A 21,462-nucleotide genomic window follows, 5' to 3' on the forward strand; every position below is an offset into this window, starting at 1 on the left:
CCCCAGGATTGTGACCTGAGCCAAAATCAAGAGGTGGATGCTCAACCGACTGAGCCACCCGGGTGCCCGTCATGTGTGCGCTTCTGTACCTTCTCTTCTAAACAGAACCGGATTGTGCCGCCTGCATTACCCTGTCACCTGCTTTTTTCCACATAGTGAGTCAAGAACATCCTTCCACACCAGTGGAGGCAGTCCTCCCCGCCCCGTCAGTAGTGAACCGTGTCGTGTGGTGCTCTGTGATCTGTCCAGCCTGTCCCTGACTGTTAGACATCAGAGTTGCCCCCCCCAGTGTTATAACTGTAAACTGTATTTTTAATGGTAATGTGGAAAACCAAACCTGGGACCATCACAGGAATGGCCTGCCTGGCGTTCTAATTCTGCCATGTCCCCTCTCGAGGCGGCGGGGTACTTATTTCTGCGAACGATCAATGGCATGCCTTCCGTTTTTAAAGGACACAGGCTCTTGTTTTCATCCTGCTGCGGGCATGTCCTGCCCTAGGAGCGGCTGCACATGCGGGAGTGTGTGTGTTCAGCCCTGCGGGAGCTCAGCGCTGTGGTCGGTCCACACTGAGAGCGACCAGCTCCTGTGGCGGCGGCACCACGAACTAACTGGCCACACTTGAGAAATTGAGAAAGCGTTCCATATCCGTGAATATTCTCCAAACCCAAGCCTCGTGCATTTTTTAAAAATGTTTATTTCTTTTTGAGAGAGAGAGAGAGACAGACAGAGACAGAGCATGAGTGGGGGAGGAACATAGAGAGAGGGAGACACAGAATCTGAAGCAGGTTCCAGGCTCTGAGCTGACAGCACAGAGCTTGATTTGGGGCTCGACCCCACGAACCATGATATCATGACCTGAGCTGAAGTCAGACGCTTAACTGACGGAGCCACCCGGGCGCCCCCAGCCTCAAGCTTTTTAGGTGTCAACTAAATGCACTTAGTCTGTTCCACTTTTCATTTGAGGGGAAATTCATACCTCTTAAACTTTATCTTTCTGACCATTTTTTAAAACATGGGACTCAGTAGCCCTTGAGCAGCCAGAGCACCATCCAAATGGAAGTGGCACGTGCCTCTGCCTGTGCTTAGAGGGTCTAACCAGAGACACTCGCCTCGCTTGCTGATATGTAAGCATCAGTTTGGATTTGAGTTTGATGTACGTCGAAATGTGGGTCAGGGTGCCTGGATGGCTCAGTTAGTTAAGCATCTGGCTTCGGCTCAGGTCATGATCTCACAGTTCGTGGGTTTGAGCCCCGCATTGGGCTCTGTGCTGACAGCTCAGAGCCTGGAGCCTGCTTCACATTCTGTGTCTCCCTCTCTCTCTGACCCTCCCCTGCTCACACTGTCTCTGTCTTTCAAAAATTAAACTAAAAAACATTAAAAAAAATTTTTTTTAAAGAAAAGAAATGCAGGTCGTCTGCTCTCCTGGCTCAGAATTAAGAAGGGGTGCCGTGGGGGGTGCCCCCCCCCCACTGTACGCCTTGCTGTCTTTGTCTGGTGGGGGTCCTGGGGGAGCATGCATGTGAGCGTGCAGGTGGCGAGCGCTCTGGTTTAGGCAGAGCACGAACCGGAAGGGCAGGGAAGACATGGCTGTTTGTGGCAGAGCAGCGACGGAAGTTGGACATACGGTCTGAGGGGTCCAGACACCGGATTCTTCTGGAGAGCGGGTTGGAGCTGGGAGAGGAGGTGGGCCGGCCTGAGGGCCTCCATTCTTGCTCTTGCCAGGGCCCTGCTGCCACAGGGGTGGGTCTTCCCCAGGGAGTGCTCGTCAGGGTAATGGGGAGTCAGGGAGGGCCTGCCTGGGTCTCGGCCCTCTCCCGGTGTCGGGGAGCCTCTGGGATGGAGGAGAGAAGCTGGGGGCCCGCGCCTCCCCTGGGCCCACAGGTGATGTTATTCACCTCTGGGGCCCTGAAAATGCTCTGGTCCTGGACCCACTAACACAGTGAGGAACCTAGGGGAGTGTAAACAGGAACTTCTGTTGTCTTTATGTTTGCAAAATCATGTGTCTCAACAGCTTCGCAGAGGCATCCTTAAAAGCAGCCTTCACTGCCGTCTTTCCACAGACCCCAGGCCTCTAGCTCTGACAGGTGCCACATTCACGCGGTTATAGGATGTGTGTGCGTGTGTGTGTGCGTGCATGCCCGTGCAGCTGTGTGCTGGCACTCCACTCTTACTCTATGGCACTTTCCCGTGCGCAGGAAGCCCCAGGGTAGGGCAGAGAGAGCGAAGACTTTGACGTCAGACTGCAAATCAGGCCTCCGGCAGCCGTCCTGTAAAGTGGGCATCCGGTCCCCCTGGAGCCTGTGCGTGCCAGACTAAGGGCCGCGTGCTTTTTGTTCTTTTTCTTCATTTGACATTTGGAGAAACCTCCAGAGTGGTATTTGTCAGTCCCGTTTTCTGGCTGAGCATCAGTGAGACACTGGGTCAAGTTCACTCAGCTGCAAAGCGGCCCGCTGGGAATCGCCCCTGCTCAGCCCTCCACGTTGTTGCCACCCCTGCCCGCCGAGGGTTTTGGTTGAAGGAAAAAGTGGATTTTGGAAGCAAATCGTGTAAGCGTGAATGTTCTTGAGCTGCAGTGTCTGCAGGAAGGTCCCACCGAGAGGGGACCTCACCGCGTGAGCAAGGCGGGGGTTACTACCACTGGCTTGTGAGCTCCAATTGTTCTCAGCACCCTAGGAGCCCCTGCTGGCCCTCCCCAGTCAGGCCTGCTGCTTGTGGGGACTTTGCATAATGAAGTCGCACCAGTGCCTTCTCCCTCCCACCCCCACCCTCTCCTCGAGCTCAGCGTCTCGCCGTGAGACCCCTTCATCCCTGTGTGCGCACTAACCACTCGCTCGTCTTCGAGGCCGCCCGTGGAGAATGTTCCGTTGTGTAAATATGCCACTGTTTGTTTGTTCCCCTGTGGATGGACAGTATTAGGGTTGTTTCCTGTCTGGCACCCACATGTCTAATGCTGCTAGAACATTCTATGCAGGTATTTTGGTGCACGGGCACCGTGTGCTCTGCCCGGGACACACCAGGGAGTGAATTGCCAGGCTTAGGTTTACAGGGAATCCTGCCAAACAGTGTTCCAGGGCGGCTGGGCCGTGCGGTGCTCCCCACCAGAGCTCCGCCTGGTGTGATGTGCTCCATCTCTCCCGTAGTCTCACTGGGGTTTTGTTTGTCGTTTCTCTGGTAACCAATGATGTCCAGCGTCTTGTCACTCGTCTCTGGCCATTTAGATACTGTCTTTAAGAAAGTACTTGTTCAAGGGGCATCTGGCTGGCTCATTAGGAAAAGCACATGACTTTTGGTCTTGGGGTTGTGGGTTCGAGCCCCAGATTGGGTATAGAGATTACTTAAAAATAAAAACTTAAAAAAAAAAAAAGGAAAGTGCTTGTTCAGGTCTTTTGAAAAATTTTCTGTTGGATTTTCATCTTTTCCTAATTGACTTGTAGGGATTTCTGAGACTCTCAGCTCAAGTCCTTTGTCAGATAGACAGAAGTTGTGAACATCTTGTCCCGTGCTATGGCTTGCCTTTCATGTCCTTAATCATGTCATCTGTTTTATTTAAAAAAAATTTTTTTAGTGTTTATATTTGAAAGAGAGACAGACAAAGTGCGAGCGGGGGAGGGGCAGAGAGAGAGGGAGACACAGAATCTGAAGCAGGCTCCAGGCTCTGAGCTGTCAGCACAGAGCCCGATGCGGGGCTCGAACTCATAAACTGAGATCATGACCTGAGCTGAAGTTGGACACTTAACTGAGCCACCCAGGCGCCCCATTAATTGTGTTGTTTTGAGTGGAGACACCCATAGATTAGCCAGGCCATATTTCATACAATCTAAAGATTTGCCATTCAGAGAAAGGTATGTTTTTCGCACCTTGCTGGCTGAGCCTGAGAGTCCCTGGCGAGGCTCACCGGGCGTCTGCACCTGGCCCTGCAGGCCTGGGGCAGGGAGGGAGAGAAGGGAAAGGGCAGGCATGGGGAGGGGTGGGCAGGAGGCCAGCGGCTGGGAGTGGAGCGTAGACAGGCTCCTCTCTGGAGAGGACGGGGTCTAGGGCTCTAGCAGGTGCCATGGTCACAGAGGAGGGAACAGGTCATTGACCACACGGCCCAGTGCGGGGTTCAGGGACGGAGCAGGGGTCTGTCAGCAGTGGAAGTGGCTGGAGGCCACGGTGGGACAGAATGTCGAGGCCATCATGAGGGAGTGGCGTATAAATCAGTGCATCCGAGTGTGAAGGGGAGTGTAAGGAGAGGCCAGAGACAGCTTCTGAAGGGACTTGTGTGCCCCGGTCTGTGGCCTTGGGAGCCTGTAGGGATGGGAGGGGTGACCGGGCCATCAGGACTGTTGGCTGGATGGCAAGGGATGGGAGTGAAGTTCTCCACTATTCTTTGTCCTCTGTCTGGGGCCGCCGCCCTGGCTCTGAAGGTGGTGGTGTCTCCAGAGGCTTCAGGCCTGTCCCCCGGCCAGAGGCGCTGCTGCGTGGTCAGGCGGAGCGGCCCCGGCCGGGCTCCCTCCACGCTGCCGATGCGCCCTGTGCCCATCAGATGCTTCTGTTTTTCAGGACCTCCTCTGTCAAAGACAGCAGCTTTGTGGAAAAGATGAAGAAGACGGTGAGTTTTCTCTGGGTCTGTGCTGTTCGCGGTGGGCGGGAAGGGGGGGGGGTCGTGGGCCTGGTGGGTGGGGGGAGGTCCGGCTGGAGGCCAGCTTCATGGGCAGGAGGGGAGAGCGGGCCAGAACATTCTCATCTAACCGAAGCCTCAAAGCTGCTGCTGTGCCTTCCGGGACAGTTTACTCTCAGATGTTCACTTCGTGAACAAACCAGTAAGAGTCACCCCTCCCTCTGACTCAGGGGACTGTCCCTCGGCCTCCCTCCATGTCCAGGCTCTGCCCACGAGCAGACGGAAGCTGTGGCCGTAGCGCTGTTACAGTCTGATCCGGTTTTGTGTGTTGAATGTTATGAGAAGGTACCTCGTGTGTGTGGTCAAAATCCCAGACTATTCCGGGGAAAGCCTCTCTCCTGTCACTGCCACTCTTCCCGATTGTTCTAGTATTTTATGGATCCTTCTAGAGCTTCTTGATGCGGATACAGGGTGGGAGGGGGGAACACAGATTCTTATTTTACATCTTTTTAAAACACAAAAGGTGGCCTGTTACACACACTGTTACAAACCATGAGGTCTTTTTGTTTTTGTTTTGCTGATCTATGTTGGCATTCCTTCCTTCGGGATTCAAAGACCCCTCCCTCGTTCTTTACTGTAGCTGCATAGTAATTTCATTACATGGCCGTGAATCCTAGAACTTGTTTGCACGCTGCCCTGTCAGCGGGTACTCGGACTGTTTCTAACCCTCAGGTCTTACAAACAATGCCACTGTGACTCTGTAGGCCCATCTCCCCATCTGCAAATATAGTAAAATCCTGGACGTGGAATTGTTGGATCCGGAGTGTGTGCATTTGCAGTCATGATGGAAGCTGCCAGACTGTCCCTCCTCCGACCCCAGGTCACATCAGGGCACGCTCATTAGGAGTGTGTGAGAAAACCTGTTGGCCCACAGCCCTGACAGTAGAGCGTATCGGCCAAGCGTGGGGGTTGCCGGTTTTCTAAGTTAAAAGCAGATACCCTCTGCGCTTCTGATTTGCATCTTCCTTATGAATGAGTTTCAGCAGATTTTTGTAGGAGATGATGGCATTTCTTCCTTTATGGATTCTCTGTTCAAATCTTTTTTAAGTTTGTTTATTTTGAGAGCGAGTGAGCCAGAGCAGGGACAGGACCGAGAGAGAGAGAACCCCAAGCAGGCTCCACAGTGTCAACATGGAGCCTGACTTGGGGTTCGATCTCACAAGCTGCGAGATCATGACCACAACCAAGAGTTGGATGCTTCACCTACTGAGCCACCCGGGCGCCTCCTCTCTGTTCAAATCTTTTGCCCACTTTTCTGTTGGGATTGATCCTTCTCGAGGAACTCCTTAAAATTATTAGGGAGATGAACCCCTTGTTTGTGACACGAGTTAAAAATATTTTTCCCAGTGAGTAGTTTGTGTGTTCCTGTGTACCAGTTATACAGTGCACTTTATTATTTATTATTCTTCCTGTGACTTCTGGACTTTGAGTCATTAACTCTAAGGAGATAAAAGAATTCTTGCACATTTTATTCTAGTGCTTCCTAGAACTTTCTCATTCATAATTAACATTCAATCTGTTGGGAGTTTGACCTGGGGTCAGCCACGAAGCATGGGTCCTTTTGTACACAGTTCAGTTCCATGTCCAGCGTCCGTCTTTTCTCCACTGGTTTATATCAAGTACGTAATTCCCATAGGTAGTTGGGCCTTTCTCTGGATCTCGCTGTCCCAGTGCTTTGACCTGGCGGTCCGTGTGCAGTGTCATTCGGGTTCAATTACTGAGGTTTTCGAAAGCTTGTTTTGATAATCCGGGATGCTAGGCCCCGCCCCACCCCACAGCTCATATTTTCCGTCCTCCTGGCCATCATTTCATAGGTATGTATTTGGGGTAACAGCTTCAGTGAGGTACAGTTTACATTCCCTGCATGTCACCCTTTTAACGTACATGCTTCAGGGCACCCTGGGTGGCTCAGTCGGTCAAGCATCTGATTCTTGGTCTTGACTCAGGTCATGTTCTCCTGGTTCGTGAGATTGAGCCCCTCGTTGGGCTTCGCGCCGAGCCAGAAGCCTGCTTAGGATTCTCTCCCTCAAAAAACCACAGCCTATGCTTCAGTGGTTTTAATGTAGTCCGATTTATAGACACACCGTCACCACCACTTCAGAGCATCTTCAGCACGCCTGAATAGCCGCCCCCGTACGCATTAGCATCACCCCCACTAACTAATTCCTAACCCCCACCCGCAGCCCAAAGCAGCCGTTAATCCACTTCTGTAGTTGCCTGCATCCCTTACAGAGTTGCCGGTTTAGGACCTTTCATAGAAGTGGAATCATTCACTTAGCATCACGTCTTCAGGGTTCGTCTGTTCTGTGGCGCCCGTCAGCACTGTGTTCCGGTGGACGAATTTTCTATTTATCTTTCTCTATCACTTTGAGGAAGTAAAAAGAGCTGTTCAGATTTTTGACCGGCTCGTGTTACATTTCTGGACTGATAACGGAGAACTGACCTCCTCTGTGTTGAGACCCTTCCCCTGCAAACTCAGGGCCTTCCCTGTGCTTGAATTCTTGATCAGTAATTTCTTGCAGGTTCCTACTAAGGCTTATTTGTTTTAAGTTTACTTATTTAGAGAGAGAGAGCAGGGAACAGGTAGAGAAAGGGGGAGAGAAAACCACAAGCAGGGTCCACACTGCTAGCACGGAGCCCGCAGAGGGCTTGAACTCACGGACTGTGAGATCATGACCTGAGGCAAAACCAAGAGTTGGATGTTTGACTGACTGAGCCACCCAGGCGCCCCTTGTGAGGCTTATTTTGAAGCTCTTCAGATGCTTTGATGCCACTGTAAATATTTAGCTGCTATTTTATATCCTGTTTTGTCCCCTTAACCTGATATTCTATAAGCCTTTCTTTTTTATAAAGTGTCTTTGTAAGTGATTATTTTAAAATACATTCTTAGGGGCCCCTGGGTGGCTCAGTCAGTTCAGCGTCCAACTTGGGCTCACGTCACAATCTCACCGTTGATGAGTTCGAGCCCCAAGTCAGGCTTTGTGCTGATAGCTTGGAGCCTGGAGCCTGCTTTGGATTCTGTGTCTGTCTGTCTCTCTCTAAAAAATAAACATTAAAAAATGTTTTTTAATAAAGTAAAATATCTTTTTAAATGATGAGTAGAAAATTCAGGAAACGTAAAAGGTATGCAAATACTTTAAAGCAATTATAACCCACACTTTTTTTTTTCCTTTGTACCTATGTAGGGCTCAGCACAAAAATCAGCAACCTCTCTGGGGGCCAGGGCACTGGGATCCTAGTACAGAGAAACCTCATGGCTGCATAAAGGGACCAGAAGGTGGCCTGTACCTCACCTCCACTTTCCTGATCTTGCAAATTTGCTACCCTCCTCCCCCGAAAAGGGAGTCTGAGGTAGAGTTCAGCTGCAGAGCCACAGGAGGGGAGGGTGGAATGAAGAATGTGGGAGCCAGCTCATTGGGCACCTTTCCTATTGTCTAGATTTTTATAAAGAATAGGTATTCAGAAAAATTTACCCATAATCCTCTATTTGGAGACTCTTGGCATACTTCTTGCTAGATTTTTTTCCCCTGTGTGTGTGTGTGTGTAAATATATACGCAGACAAAACTGGATTATGCTAGAATACAGTTTGGTCATCTTTTTTTTTTTTTAATAGTTTTATTTTTTTTAATTTTTTTTTTTATGTCTTTATTTATTTTTGAGAGACAGCGCAAGCAGGGGAGAGTCAGAGAGAGAGGGAGACACAGAATGTGAAGCAGGCTCCAGGCTCTGAGCTGTCAGCACAGAGCCCGATGCAGGGCTCGAACCCACGAACTGTGAGATCATGACCTGAGCCGAAGCCGGCCACCGAACCAACTGAGCCACCCAGGCGCCCCTGGTCATCTTTTTTTACATGTCCTTTAAAAATCTGTCCCAAGTGTGCAGAGCACACTTCACTTCTGGATGGCTTTTGTCACTGTCCTCCGGAAGTAGCTGGGGCAGTGGGACGATCGCCCCCAAGTGACTTAGGAAGACTTGGAGCAGGATCGAAGAGGGCGCCCTGGACAGACCTCACCTGCCTAGCCCGCCCTGTGGCCACCTGGGGTCTCTGCTGAAGCCTGTGGCTCTTGGTCCCTCACTGATCCTGCGTGTCTGGCCTTCCCTAGGGCAGGAACATCATCGTGTTCTACGGCTCCCAGACGGGGACGGCAGAGGAGTTTGCCAACCGCTTGTCCAAGGACGCGCACCGCTACGGGATGCGGGGCATGGCTGCAGACCCCGAGGAGTATGACTTGGTGAGCAGGCCCCACTCCCCAGCCCTTCTCCTAGCTCTTCCTGTAGTGCGGGTGAGTCAGCCACCCGGACGGACGGGGACGGGCATCTCCTGTCGTTTGTCCGGGCAGCCAGCTGGCCCCCGGCGTGCACGTGTGAGCTCCTGGCGCGGTGTACCCTCAGCCTTCCCTGCGCTGTGCGCCCTGGGCGCCCCCATGCTGGGGGCTGCGCTGGGACGCAAGCACCAGGTGGGGTGGGCGTGGCCTGTAAATGAAGGGGTCTCAGCAGTCCCGGGATGAGGTGTCTCCGCTTCTCCCCTCCACCCCCGAAGTGCAGCCCTGGGCAGCTGTTGCAGAGAGCCCTTCGCTGGCTTTGAAACAAGGCTGCATTAACTTGTGTGTCTGACCACTTGGGGAGGGGCCAGGGGAGCCTGAGGTTTGGGGGCAAAGGTCCCCATTTGGAGCCACAGAATCCCCACCCCCGTCTGCCCTGGACGTGTCTACCACCGGACTCAGTCTGCAGGACTCAGTGTCCCTTCCAGGTGCCACTGCCCCCAGCCTGTCGCAAGCTCACCTTGCTCACTCTCCTCCAGACATTGGCTGCGTGTCCTTCCCAAGCTTGGAAGCAGCTCTCGAAAGCCCAAGAAACTTCTAGCCGTCTGCTTGCCTATTTCAGAGTCAGGGGGCTAATGACAGCCCGGCCACCAGCCCCAGGTAGAGGCGGTGGACAGGAAGGCGGGTGAAGCCGGAGTTGCCGTCTTGCTCCTCCCCTGACGGGGTCATTGTGAGGTAGCCCAGCCCCCACTGCCAGCTGTCCCTTCCCCCGGAACCAATCTCTCCTGCATTCACCACCTTGGGTCTTAGTGACCAGCACCGCCGCCCCGTCTGTCTGCACGCCTGGGTTTTAAATTAGCCAGCAGCTGGTTAGGAATTTGCAAGAGCCCAGGCCCTGCTGCGGTCCCAGGATGTTGTGGGACGAGGAGGGTCTCCCAGGGCCCCATGCACAGAACCGGGTTCTGAGTGCTGGCTGGTGGCCCAGACCCGAGCCTGCTTCTGCCTGTCAGCCCCTTACGCGTGTTCTTTCGTGCCTGCTGTTCCCTTTCCTTTGGAAAGGCACTGGTTCATATGCCAGCCCCCTCCATGCAGCCCTCCCTGACTGCTCCATGCCCCTTCCCAACGGAATCATTCTGTCCCATCCCACAGCAGCCGCCCTGGGCAGGGCCTGGGCTCACCTGTCTGCATCCCAGTGGGCACAGACCTGACACAGGCTCAGTCACGGTCGCTGGGCCTGGGCCCTGCTCTCGTCTCTCCAGGCCGACCTGGGCAGCCTGCCGGAGATCGACAACTCCCTGGCAGTGTTCTGCATGGCCACCTATGGTGAGGGGGACCCCACAGACAATGCACAGGACTTCTACGACTGGCTCCAGGAGACGGATGTGGACCTCTCTGGAGTCAAGTATGCGGTGAGTCTCCCCATCTTCCCCCCAGGGCTCTCTGGGGCCCCTGGACCCTCAGTTCCCACCAGGCCAAGGTGTCAGGGCAGAGGCTTAGAGCAGGGGCCTGGCGGGGAGGTCCAGGGAAGGCTGCTCGTGGGACAGCCCTCGCTTCTGCCCAGGGCTCCAGCGCTGAGAGTGTGCTCCCGGATCCCCAGTCCTGCTTTGCTCCAGGAGCACTGTTTGTGGGAAAGGGGAGAAGGGTGGAGCAGACTGACCACCACAGGCGGGGCCAGGAGGGTGAATCACCCCTGCTGGCCGCCCAGGGTTGAGGCTTAGGGGCCACACGTCACCAAAACAAAGCCACTTCTAGGGCCCAAAGGTGGCCCGCCTCACAGTGCAAGGTGCCTGGCAGGTGTAGAGGCCCAAGGGTGCAGTGTGGTGGCTTGGCCAGCCCGGGGGAAACCCACCCCTGACCGCTGACCAGGCCTCAGACGCGTCCCTCTGTCCACACAGGTGTTTGGTCTCGGGAACAAGACCTACGAGCACTTCAACGCCATGGGCAAGTACGTGGACAAGCGGCTGGAGCAGCTCGGCGCCCAGCGGATCTTCGAGCTGGGGATGGGCGACGACGATGGGAAGTGAGTGCCCGGGCCCCTCTCCCTGGAGCCCACAGGGTTAGGGCCCACCGGGACACACGAGGGCATGCCAGCCACTTGTCTGAGAAGCTGCCACAGGCCGCGCCAGCGGCAGGGAGGGCAGTCAACCCGTCCTTGCTCTTCCACAACCTCTGGGCTCCGAGCTGCGCCTGCTTAGCACAGCCCCCCCAAGTGCCCCCTGATGCCTCAGGCTCCTCCCCAGGTGGGGGTGGGGGCCCTCAGGCTGGGCGGGGAGAGGGGCTCACTCACTCCCCGCTATCCCCCAAGTCTGGAGGAGGACTTCATCACGTGGCGAGAGCAGTTCTGGCCGGCTGTGTGCGAGCACTTCGGGGTGGAGGCCACCGGGGAGGAGTCCAGGTGAGCGTGCGCGCACGGGGGGAGGGGCATGCCAGGACCTGGCAGACGTTCAGTCCCAGAACGAGGGGGTCCTGGGGCCCCCGTTAAGGCACTTGGGCTTTGCCTGGAAGGGACGGGCAACTGGGGGGGGGGGGCCTTTCCTCATCTTCTCCTAGAATGGCTTCAAAGCCTGTGGCATCCCAGGCTCCCGGCCCTCCCACCTCCTCCGGACCCTCCCCGCCTCACCCTGTCTCCCCTTGCCAGCATTCGCCAGTACGAGCTTGTGGTCCACACAGACATCGACACGGCCAAGGTGTACGTCGGGGAGATGGGCAGACTGAAGAGCTATGAGAACCAGAAACCGTGAGTAGAGAGCGTGGTTGGGGACCTGGGGCCGAGGTGCCCCCAACAGCTACAGTCCTTTGTGTGCCCACAGGCCCTTTCCCCCTGGACCCCAGTTCCACCCTTGCCTGCGAGTGGGTGTGGGTGGGGGCCCCGTGTTCACCTCTACCACACAGGAGGGCATAAGGCCAGAGCAGAGGAAGAGCCCCCCCACGCTCTCCCAGGGGTCCCTCAGGCCGGGGCACGGGTGCTGGGAGATGGGCACTTGCTCAGTTTGTACTTAACGTGACATTTTGCTCTAAGTAGCCCGGGGTGGGGAGGCCCCTACCAGTGCCTGGACCAGGACATTAGGGGTATGGTCATGGCTCCACTTTGAACCCGGGCAGAAAAGGCTCACTTCCTTAAAACCTGCCTCAGTATTTGGACTTTTAATCCAAAAACAGTGTTCCTCTCTTGGGCCCTTGACTTGCTGCCCAGACTCCTGGAGCCACCCAGGAAAGTCCCCCTAACACCTCGAGGATTTGAGATCAGTGGCCCTGCTTGAAGAGGAAACCCAACATTTCAGTGACTGTGCAGAGTCAAACTGTAGGCACACAGTCCGGGCCAGGTGGGGTGGAGGGGCTCTGCTCCACGATCACCGGGGCCCAGGTACCTTGTCGTGGGGTGCGGTCTACAGGGTCTGGTCCTCCTGTCACTCAGCCCACGAACACGTAGTGGGTGGAGGGTCTCCTTGACCTTTAGGGGCCAGCCTCAGTTTCCTTATCTGTAAATGGAGACACTGATAACCCAGGACCTTTAGGGGCCAGCCTCAGTTTCCTTATCTGTAAATGGAGACACTGATAACCCAGCTCTGCCCACTTCTGGGGGTCGTTGGGGGCACTGCCTTGGATGGGGCTGGGAGAACCTTTGACATAATTGGAGAGGTTTCCTGGGGCCCTTGGAGGCCGGCTCTAAGGTTCCCTGTGTTCTGTGAAACCAGAAGGGTCCCTTGGGGGCAGGGAGATTCGGACTGAGGGCTTGGCCAATCACTGAGCTGCTCTCTTCCCCACCCAGCCCCTTCGATGCCAAGAATCCGTTCTTGGCTGAGGTCACCACCAACCGGAAGCTGAACCAGGGAACCGAGCGACACCTCATGCACCTGGAATTAGACATCTCAGACTCCAAACTCAGGTGCTGGCAGCCGCCCCCTCCCCTGGCCCACCCCTCTCAGAGCCTCCTGGCCCTGCCTTCCACCCCCTCCTGAGCCTCAAATTCCCCCCACCCCAGGTATGAATCTGGGGACCATGTGGCCGTTTACCCAGCCAATGACTCTGCCCTGGTCAACCAGCTTGGCAAGATCTTGGGTGCTGACCTGGATGTCATCATGTCCCTGAACAATCTAGATGGTGAGTCCTGAAATGGAGGCTGCCCTCCCTCCAGCGGGGCCAGAGGCAGCCTGCAGGAGTGGGCCCCTGGCAAAGCCACAGCTAGGTTGAGCTGCTTAGGCCCAAAGCCCTGGTGTTCTCGCAGCCCTCATACCTGAGACCCCACGTTCCAGGTTCTGGAACAGTCTGGTCAGCAGCCACTAACCCCAAATGCTCTTTCCCTCTCCCTGCAGAGGAGTCCAACAAGAAGCACCCCTTTCCCTGCCCCACCTCCTACCGCACGGCCCTCACCTACTACCTGGACATCACCAACCCTCCACGCACTAACGTGCTCTACGAGCTGGCACAGTACGCCTCGGAGCCCTCTGAGCAGGAGCAGCTGCGCAAGATGGCATCCTCCTCAGGCGAGGGCAAGGTAGGCCAGCCGCTACCACCCGCTGCACCTGGGGAGCTGCCACCTCAGCCCTGTTGCCTGAGCCACGGTGCTCCCACCGCTCCTCACCCCGCGTTTGGCCTCCCCCAGGAGCTGTACCTGAGCTGGGTGGTGGAGGCTCGGCGGCACATCCTGGCCATCCTGCAGGACTACCCGTCCCTGCGGCCCCCCATCGACCACCTGTGTGAGCTGCTGCCTCGTCTCCAGGCCCGCTACTACTCCATCGCCTCATCCTCCAAGGTGGGGGCCCAGCCTGCTCATGGAGGACACAGCCTAGGGGTGCCCTGAGCTGTGGCCCCAGCTCTGCCCCAAGCACCACAGGTCCAGCGGGCTGGACCACAAGACCGAAAACGGCTCTCCGCTGGTGTTGAGCCCGTCAGGGTGGTTGCTGGAAAGGGGCTTTTGAGGTTTGGGCACGAGGAAGGATGAGAAGGGTCCTGAGCAGAGTTCCTATGCTGAGAAGGCTCAGTGACAGGGCCAAGGGGCACAGGAGGAAAAGGGCCTCAGGCGTCCTCACCCCTGCCCCACCCCCACCAGGTCCACCCCAACTCCGTGCACATCTGTGCTGTGGCCGTGGAGTATGAGACCAAGTCTGGCCGCATCAACAAGGGCGTGGCCACCAGCTGGCTGCGGGCCAAGGAGCCTGCGGGGGAGAACGGCCGCCGGGCCCTGGTGCCCATGTTCGTGCGCAAGTCCCAGTTCCGCCTGCCCTTTAAGGCCACCACCCCTGTCATCATGGTGGGTCCCGGCACGGGGGTGGCCCCCTTCATAGGCTTCATCCAGGAGCGGGCCTGGCTGCGGCAGCAGGGTAAGTAGGCGGGCACAGGGCAGGGTTCCACAGGGTTCCTCAAGCCCGGGGACCTGCTTACCCTTGCTCACGGCCCCAGGCAAGGACGTGGGGGAGACGCTGCTCTACTACGGCTGCCGCCGGTCCAACGAGGACTATCTGTACCGCGAGGAGCTGACTCAGTTCCACAAGGACGGCGCCCTCACGCAGCTCAACGTGGCCTTTTCCCGGGAGCAGCCCCACAAGGTGAGGCCTCGGGCAGCCCCTCGGGGCGGGACTCAGAGCCCTGGGACCCGCCTGGTCACTGTGCCACCTCTGCCCCTCACCCCAGGTCTACGTACAGCACTTACTGAAAAGGGACAAGGAGCACCTGTGGAAGCTGATCCACGAAGGGGGCGCCCACATCTACGTCTGCGGGTGAGTAGGAGCAGAGGAGGGGGAAGGGTGGGGCTCACCTGGCCAGGGTTGGGGGTACGCCCTTGCCCAGCACCACCTCCTTCCTACCCCAGGGATGCTCGGAACATGGCGAGGGACGTGCAGAACACCTTCTACGACATCGTGGCTGAGGGGGGGGCCATGGAGCACGCCCAGGCCGTGGACTACATCAAGAAGCTGATGACCAAGGGCCGCTACTCCCTGGACGTGTGGAGCTAGGGGTGGCCCGGCCCAGCCCCTCAGGCCCCACAGACCTGCTTCCCCATGTAATCACTTTCCTTGCTCCCTTCTGCCAGTCTGCTGGCTGGTTTGTGCCAGGCCTGGCCGAGGGACAGAGACCAGTCCAGGCCCCAGACACACCCTCCGGAGCACCCTGGCCCCAGGGCGCATGGTCAGGGGAGACGGGCCTGTGTTTTGTGAACATCTCAGGCCCTTGGGGGAAGGGCTCTTCTCAGCGGAGCTGGGACCCAGTCCCTCCACATTATTTTCAATGACTGTAAATAATTTTAAATAATCTCTGGTCCTTGGAATAAAGTTCTGTTTTCTGTATTTTGACTTCTATTGCTTGAGCAGATCCAGGGCCTCCCCTGGGTCTATTCAGACTCCCAAGAACCCACGCCGTGGTGGCACAGAGGCCCCCTACCTCACCCTTCGGAGAGTATACACCTCAAGCCACCTCTGTGCTGCTCTTCCTTTATTGAGGCTGCTGGCCCCTAGCTCCCCGCAGGCCCGGGCCTCCTCTCCAGCATAGCCTTCAGGGCCCACAGAGCCCACAGAATCCCAGGGAGAGAAGAGACCCTCCCAGATGAGGGGAGCTCCCTACACCCTCAACATAGGGGCCAGAAGCCCCTTCCAGGCCAGGGGTGCCGTAGGGAGCCGGGTGGGCAAGGGAAGGCCCAGACTCATTCCTTCTTGCTCCCACGCCTCTGACTGTGGAATTTCTGGTGCACAACGCGCAGAGTGGTGAAGAAGTTGCCAAGGAAGAGTAGGAGGAAGGGGAAGCCGCACATGAGCACCTGGGGGCGGAAGCGGGGTCAGGACTGGTGGGTAGGCGCTGGCCCTCCCGGCACACGCCTCCCTGGGCCCCAGCTCACCTGCCACTCCTTGCACTCAGGATCCCGGGCCAGGTTGAACAACGTCAGCGCATTAAAAAGCTGCCAGAACTGAGAGGGATGAGGGGTTTCAAACAGCAGATCCCAGTCCCTGCTCCAGCCCAAAGCCAGATGCTGGGAGACAGAGACAACTTACATGTCCAAAGAAAAGAAAGGGCAGCAGGAAGGTGAGGCCCCGCCACATCCAGGACTGGAAGCCCTCTGCAGGGAGGAGAGAGCAGGATGGAGGCGGACATGGTCTCTCAGAGCCACGTGGACTAGAAAGGACTTCCCCTTCCGGCTACCCCCGCCCAACCCCGCCGTCAGGGTTCCAGACCAGGGCGGCTGCGCCCGACTCACCCACAGTGAGGTCCATGGTGTGCCTCTCGCCCAGGGCCCGCAGACGGTACAGGCAGCCGCTCTGGTAGTAATACTGCAGGAACTGCACAAAGCCTGGGGGTGGGGGGCATTAGAACAAGGCTGGGGCCCCAAGTCCTCGGCCCACCCCTCCTCATGGGGGGATTCCTAAGCCAAGCGGGGCCCTCTGAGACACTCACTCTGGTACATGGAGAAGGACAAGAATTGGTTCCGGAACTTCTGGTACATGAGGCCGTCAGGCCTGAGGTAGAAAGCAGTGGGAAGGGTAAGGAGCTGAGGGGCACCATCCTCTGTTCCACACTCTCCCTCCCGCCACAGCCCAGGAGCCCACCCGGGCCACTCACCACGTCAGCATGACTCCCGACAAGAAGGTGGACACGTAATGATGAAAAACCCACCAGCCTTTGATCCTGTATAGAGAAGCCAGTGTCACTCCTGTCCCCACAGCCCCAAGGACTGGTGCTCAGGGACGGGGAGCGAGGCCGAGGTGGGATGAAACCAGTACTCTGATCCAGTGCCTGCTTCTCTGGGGCTCAGGGCCCCCACCCCCTCCCCACCCGCCTCGCGCTCTCACCCACCGGGAGCCGTTGTTGATGAGAATGCTCTCTCGGATGGTCAGCGTACAGTAATACCAAACCAGCAGGAAGTTGAAGGCAGCATCTGTCACCCTGTGGAGGGCACAGAGGGTTGGTGCCAGAGCCTGGAGGGGGCAGGGGGCCCAGTGCTGAGCGGCTCACCCACCTGGAGTTGAGGAGGAAGCGGCAGGTGAAGGAGATGAGGATGAGGATGATGGTGAGGTAGAGCTTGAACTTCTCATATTCGTCTTTGTAGGCAAACCTGGGTGGGCACACACTCGTGGGACAGGCTGGGACACCGGCAGGTCCCACCCTCGCCTCTGCCCAGAAGGGAGGCTCCTGCTCCGGACATACTTCCGTGGGTGGCACAGGCTGGCACGGGAAAGCGCCCCCTGCACCCCGAGGCTTAGCCGGGGCAGCTGGGGTGGGATGGAAAGGACCTGGGAGGGTGGACACCAGGGCGGGGACCCGGCCCATGACAACAAATTACTTAGCCTGCTTGCTCAGGAGTGTCACGTTGACATTGCCCAGAACCAGGCTCAGGTACAACCTAGGGGAGGGGGACACCAGGTGAGGAGAGTCTCTGATGGGGAGGGCAGCCAACGGCGCAGAGCTGGGGCTGCTATCCCTGCCTGGATTCCCCATGGCCTTGGCCTAGGGTTCTGACCTTGGGGAAGGAAACACAGAGGCCCAGCCCCTCCGCCTGCTCCCCACTCCTGCTCTAGGGTAAACCAGCAGCACCGCCTCCTTCGTCTCTCCCCAGGCTCCCCCACTCAGGGCCTCCAGGGCAGCCTGGCTCTCCCCTCCACGCCCCCCACCCCCCAAGCAGGGGCCAGCATCTCAGATCGCCCCTGGGCAGAGCTCAATGCCTATGCACAGGCCACCCCCCATCCCCTCCCCTATTCCTGCTACCTGAGAACTTTCCGCCACAGCAACCCACAGCAAGCGGCGCCAGGGCCCCCTTCCGACCCAGAAGGGCTCCCTCAGAAATTCAGCTCCTGCTCTGATCCCAAAGTGCCCAGCCTCCCAGGCTGGGTGCCTCATGCGGACCCTGGCCCTCCTTGAGACTGCCAGGCCCCCAGCGCCAGGCTCTTTTCCCAGCCAGCTGAGTCCCCAAGCCCCCCTTGCACATCAGCAAGTTTGTTGACCCCATAAACCCCAGCTCCCTACACCATCCTGCGGTGGTCTCATCAAACCCTCCCTCCAGGCGGCTGACATCTCCTGGGCCTCCCTCCTCACCCTCTCTGCACCCCCTCCCCTCACAAATGAGAAGGGCTCACACCCAGCCCTCCCCACCTCCCTTCACTGGGTCTCTCACTCCGAGGGCCTCCTCCACGCAGGCAGATGTGCCCAGGTACAAACTAACACACACACACACACACACACACACACACACAGCAAAAGCACCTCCCACCCCCAATGCCAAGTTCCAGCTGCTGGGTTCCCCTTCCTATCATGGCCAAGCTTTTTAAGAGCCGCCTAAGTGTGTCTGTCCCCCCGCCTCTCAGTCACCCCATTATCAACTTTTGCCACCATCCTGTGGAATGGTTCTCTCCAAGGCCACCCTGGCTTCTGGGAAACCTTTCCCTTCCATATGGCATGTGACCCCCTGGGCCATCTGGTCTGAGCCTGCTTTCCCCTCCTTCCAGAACATGCTCTTTCCCAGCTGTCTTGCTGCCTGCTGTCTCTGCTGGATGTTTTTTTACTCAGCCAAGGATCGTACACTGCCTGCTGCCACCCTCCTCAGTGACAGTGGCTGATCTAAGGGTCCCTCTGCCCAGCCTACTGGGCCTGAAGCAAACTCTGAGGCCTGGCTTCCCCTCTGGTCTCCCAGCACCTCCCTGAGCTCTGGCTGTACCAGCAGTTTCCAGCCTCCTGTGCCCGCCAGGCTCCCTCCCTCATGCTCTATGTTTTCCCTGACCCCTCACTCCATTCCCCGTCCTTCCTCCCCAAAGCACCCATCTAGCGAATTGTCACCGTCACTCGTGCCATCTCCCAGACACGGGCTGTGCTGACTGCTCGGCCCAGAGTGGGTCCAGGGAACATCTGCTGGCCAAGCGACCAGGCAAAGGAAGACCACGCTTCGAGCCACCTCCCAGGAGCCTCTGTGAACAGAGCTTGGGGGAGGGCGTCTCACCCATTCTTCTTGGGCAAATAGGCCTCCATATCGAAGAAGAGGCCCTGGCGCTCCTTGATCTGGTTCTCCAGCTCCCATGCGGCCTCCTCGGCACCCGACTGAAGGGAGGGTTTGCATCTGCAGGTGGACAGAAGCGGGAGTCAGAGCAGGGGGCCTGCAGGTTTCCCCAGCCGACCCCTGTGGGACAGGAGGGTAAACAGAGCCTGGCGAGGGGAGACGCCACGCCTGGGACACTCAGGAGTCAGCGTCAGCTCTCCCCCCACCCCAGATCTGACAGCCACTCGCCAGCCCTAGGCCGGGGTGGTACGGGAGGGATGGGCGCGGGGGGGGGGGGGGGGGGAGGTCCTAACTTCTTGAGGACAAGAGCCAGCTCCTGGAGCTGCTTCTTCTGCCGTGTGATGGAGCTCGTACAACTGTTCTGCAGCTTGATCAGCTCCTCCAGCTTCAGGCGGTACAGCCGGTGGGTCTCCTGGGGAGCAGGCAGGGGAGGCTTGGGCTGGTTGGAAGCCATCCCCCCCCCAACCAGCCACAGCCTGCTGGGCAGGGGGTAGGGCACAGATGCCCCCAGGCCCCCTCGGGAGGATCTGAGCAGGAAAGGAGGCAGCCAGCACAGGGACCTGCCTGAGGTTGTCCCCCTCCCCAGGCAGGCCAGGGGACAGGGCTCCTCCTCAAAGCCCAGAAGCCATCACAGCCCCCTTGTCCCAGAAACAGATTAGTTTCTGGAAGCTTTTCTTGGTCTCAGCCCACCTACTAGTTGTTCCCACCTCTCTCTGTCCCACCCTGAGTTTGGATTCTAGGTCCAAAGGTCTACCTTCCAGACCAATCAGGCTGCCTGAAGCCACTCTGGTCCCCCCGGATCCTCCTGCCTACCCAGCCTACTAGCACAGGGGAGCTGAGGTTGGCCAAGATGCCTGCTGCTCTGGCACTCCCCGCATCTGCTTCCTAGGTTAAAGGTCATCAGGCTCCAGCCCTTAGACCTCCGGCAGTAAGACCAGTCCTTCTACCCCTCCCCCAGCACCTTTGGCCCAAAGCTTCCCAGAGCACTTTGCCCTGGTGGGTGAGTTTCCAGGGGAGCAGCCTGGAGACAACCAGGGGCAGTATGAGGAAGGTCAAGCAGGGGTTGCCAGGCTGGGAGACCAGGTCTGCCCTGCTCAGGACTCCAGGAGAACCTCTAGTGGCAGCAGGCTTGGCCAGGCCTGGGGTGGGCAACAAGGGTTCGATGCAGACAGGAAGGAGATGGAACCAGTCCAGGAGACAGACAGCCATGGCCAAGTACCCAGCTGGCCTAGGCTCCACCCTTTTTAAGGTCTTGTTTCTCCTGGCCCAAAGGGGCCACCACATCCCCTTCAGAACCCAGCACGTGCTATATCTGCTGGCCCCTACCAACCACTTTCTCCGGTCCAGAGGAGACCAGCAGCCTTCACCCCTCCCTCCAGGACTCCCCACAGTACAGCAAAGGGTGCACACAAACCAGATCCAGACAATTCCTCCCATGTCTCCCTACTAGTATCAGAAAGATTCCAATCCCATCCGGGCCCATGAGGTAGGTCCCTGCAAGATCTGGCCCATCCACTTCTCACTCTCTTTACAGTAGCCACATAGTCCTTCACCCTGGATGGGCCCCGCCCATCCTACACACCTACACACCACTACCCCTGGCCCAGACCTTCCAGCGCTGCCTTAGGGTGGGGACCGCGCTGCTGGCGCTGCTCTGGCTCAAGCCGCGCCAGCGCCCACGGCACGTTTGCGGAGTGACTGACCCAAGACTGGGCAGGGCCGGCTTTGATTCAGGCGGCCGCTCTCCTGAGAAAGGACGGGGCAAGGGCCGCTTTCCCAGGCCCCCGCCTAAAGCCCCAGGTCCGCTAGGTGCAGTGGGTCCCCGCCAGGGTCTCAGCGGCGGTGTCGGCGATGGGGCTGCCACCAGACACTCATTTGAGGCCGAGAGGAGGGTCCAGCTACGGCCACCAGCACCCGGGGCCTCTTTGCCCTCCGGAGCCACACCAGCGTCCCGGACCCTTGACCCCAAGTCTCCCACTGCCTGACCCAGGGCTGCCCGACCCTTGACCTCGAGCCAGAGCGACGTGGCTCTGGGCCAATGGGCGCCCGCACTGGCATTCACCTGGATGCTCTGGAAGTCCTGCTGCAGCTCCTCCCAGTCTCGCAGGCAGTCACCTAGTGGGCCCGGGGCCGGGGGATGCATGGCTGCCGGGCCACAGACCGGACGAGCCGAGTCTTGGGACCGCGCCGCAACCCCGGGCCGCCCGAGGCACCTCGGCCGCCTACTCCGCCACAGCCACCGCCCCCGTCCGCTTCCGGGCTCGCGCCGCTACGACCACCAATGGGAAAAGGCCTAAAGCTACCAGTGCGCTGGCCCCGCCCCCTGCCCGAGCCAATGAGGACCCTGGGCGGGGCGGGGGTGGGGTCACTGCTGCTGGGGTGCCCTCCCAGCAGCTTGCAGCTCAGCCTGGGGTAGGCGCATGCCCCGGTCACCGGCTTTGCACCGCGGGTCGTGTCAGCCTCGTGGCAGAGCTCCGGCCTGTCATGCTGGCAGTAAACTGAAGCCCATGGAGGTGACCCCTGCCTCAAACACTTTCGTCCTTGGGAAAGCAGCGCCTCTGCAGG

At 58.0% G+C, this 21,462-nt stretch overlaps 2 protein-coding genes and 1 long non-coding RNA gene across 5 annotated transcripts in view; 1 reads left to right on the plus strand and 2 right to left on the minus strand.

The window, feature by feature from the left end:
* The window catches only part of LOC115299980 (NADPH--cytochrome P450 reductase), a 58,419-nt gene extending 43,211 nt beyond the window's left edge, over positions 1-15,208 (plus strand). For both annotated transcript variants that reach the window (XM_029949527.1, XM_029949526.1), the window contains exons 3-16: positions 4,544-4,592; positions 8,766-8,894; positions 10,184-10,333; positions 10,820-10,944; positions 11,230-11,319; positions 11,563-11,661; positions 12,694-12,810; positions 12,907-13,025; positions 13,238-13,419; positions 13,528-13,677; positions 13,975-14,245; positions 14,325-14,470; positions 14,556-14,641; positions 14,734-15,208. In XM_029949527.1, the coding sequence (XP_029805387.1) occupies positions 4,544-4,592; positions 8,766-8,894; positions 10,184-10,333; positions 10,820-10,944; positions 11,230-11,319; positions 11,563-11,661; positions 12,694-12,810; positions 12,907-13,025; positions 13,238-13,419; positions 13,528-13,677; positions 13,975-14,245; positions 14,325-14,470; positions 14,556-14,641; positions 14,734-14,878 (1,858 nt within the window). In that variant the 3' untranslated portion in view covers positions 14,879-15,208. The remainder of the gene's footprint in view (positions 1-4,543; positions 4,593-8,765; positions 8,895-10,183; positions 10,334-10,819; positions 10,945-11,229; positions 11,320-11,562; positions 11,662-12,693; positions 12,811-12,906; positions 13,026-13,237; positions 13,420-13,527; positions 13,678-13,974; positions 14,246-14,324; positions 14,471-14,555; positions 14,642-14,733) is intronic.
* LOC115299983 lies at positions 8,432-12,831 on the minus strand. Of its 2 annotated transcripts, XR_003912453.1 has the most exons (4): positions 12,293-12,831; positions 10,103-11,643; positions 9,445-9,767; positions 8,432-9,135 (listed from the first exon to the last, which is right to left on the minus strand). It is a non-coding gene; the product is annotated as an uncharacterized LOC115299983 (long non-coding RNA). The 2 variants fall into 2 exon arrangements; XR_003912452.1 differs by having other exon boundaries at positions 9,445-11,643.
* Positions 15,190-21,157, minus strand: TMEM120A (transmembrane protein 120A). The gene is made up of 12 exons (XM_029949528.1): positions 20,960-21,157; positions 19,191-19,309; positions 18,841-18,957; positions 17,194-17,253; positions 16,870-16,965; positions 16,707-16,796; positions 16,473-16,538; positions 16,308-16,369; positions 16,111-16,203; positions 15,908-15,972; positions 15,754-15,822; positions 15,190-15,675 (listed from the first exon to the last, which is right to left on the minus strand). Exons 1-12 carry the CDS (start codon positions 21,038-21,040, stop codon positions 15,562-15,564), a joined length of 1,032 nt encoding a protein of 343 aa, XP_029805388.1. The 5' UTR covers positions 21,041-21,157; the 3' UTR covers positions 15,190-15,561.
* Positions 21,158-21,462: the final 305 nt, after the last annotated feature.

This window comes from Suricata suricatta, chromosome 8, assembly GCF_006229205.1.
Source record: "Suricata suricatta isolate VVHF042 chromosome 8, meerkat_22Aug2017_6uvM2_HiC, whole genome shotgun sequence".
NCBI lineage: Eukaryota > Metazoa > Chordata > Mammalia > Carnivora > Herpestidae > Suricata > Suricata suricatta.

What these genes read in the sequence shown, in the direction of transcription:
- TMEM120A (XM_029949528.1), bottom strand. Translation starts at nt 21,040, where the DNA reads ATGCATCCCCCGGCCCCGGGCCCACTAGGTGACTGCCTGCGAGACTGG. An exon ending in CTCCTGAGCAAGCAGGCTAA is followed by an intron (nt 16,966 to 17,193) that starts GTAATTTGTTGT and finishes GTGCCCACCCAG; the next exon opens with GTTTGCCTACAAAGACGAAT. An exon ending in TCGGGAGTCATGCTGACGTG is followed by an intron (nt 16,370 to 16,472) that starts GTGAGTGGCCCG and finishes TTTCTACCTCAG; the next exon opens with GCCTGACGGCCTCATGTACC.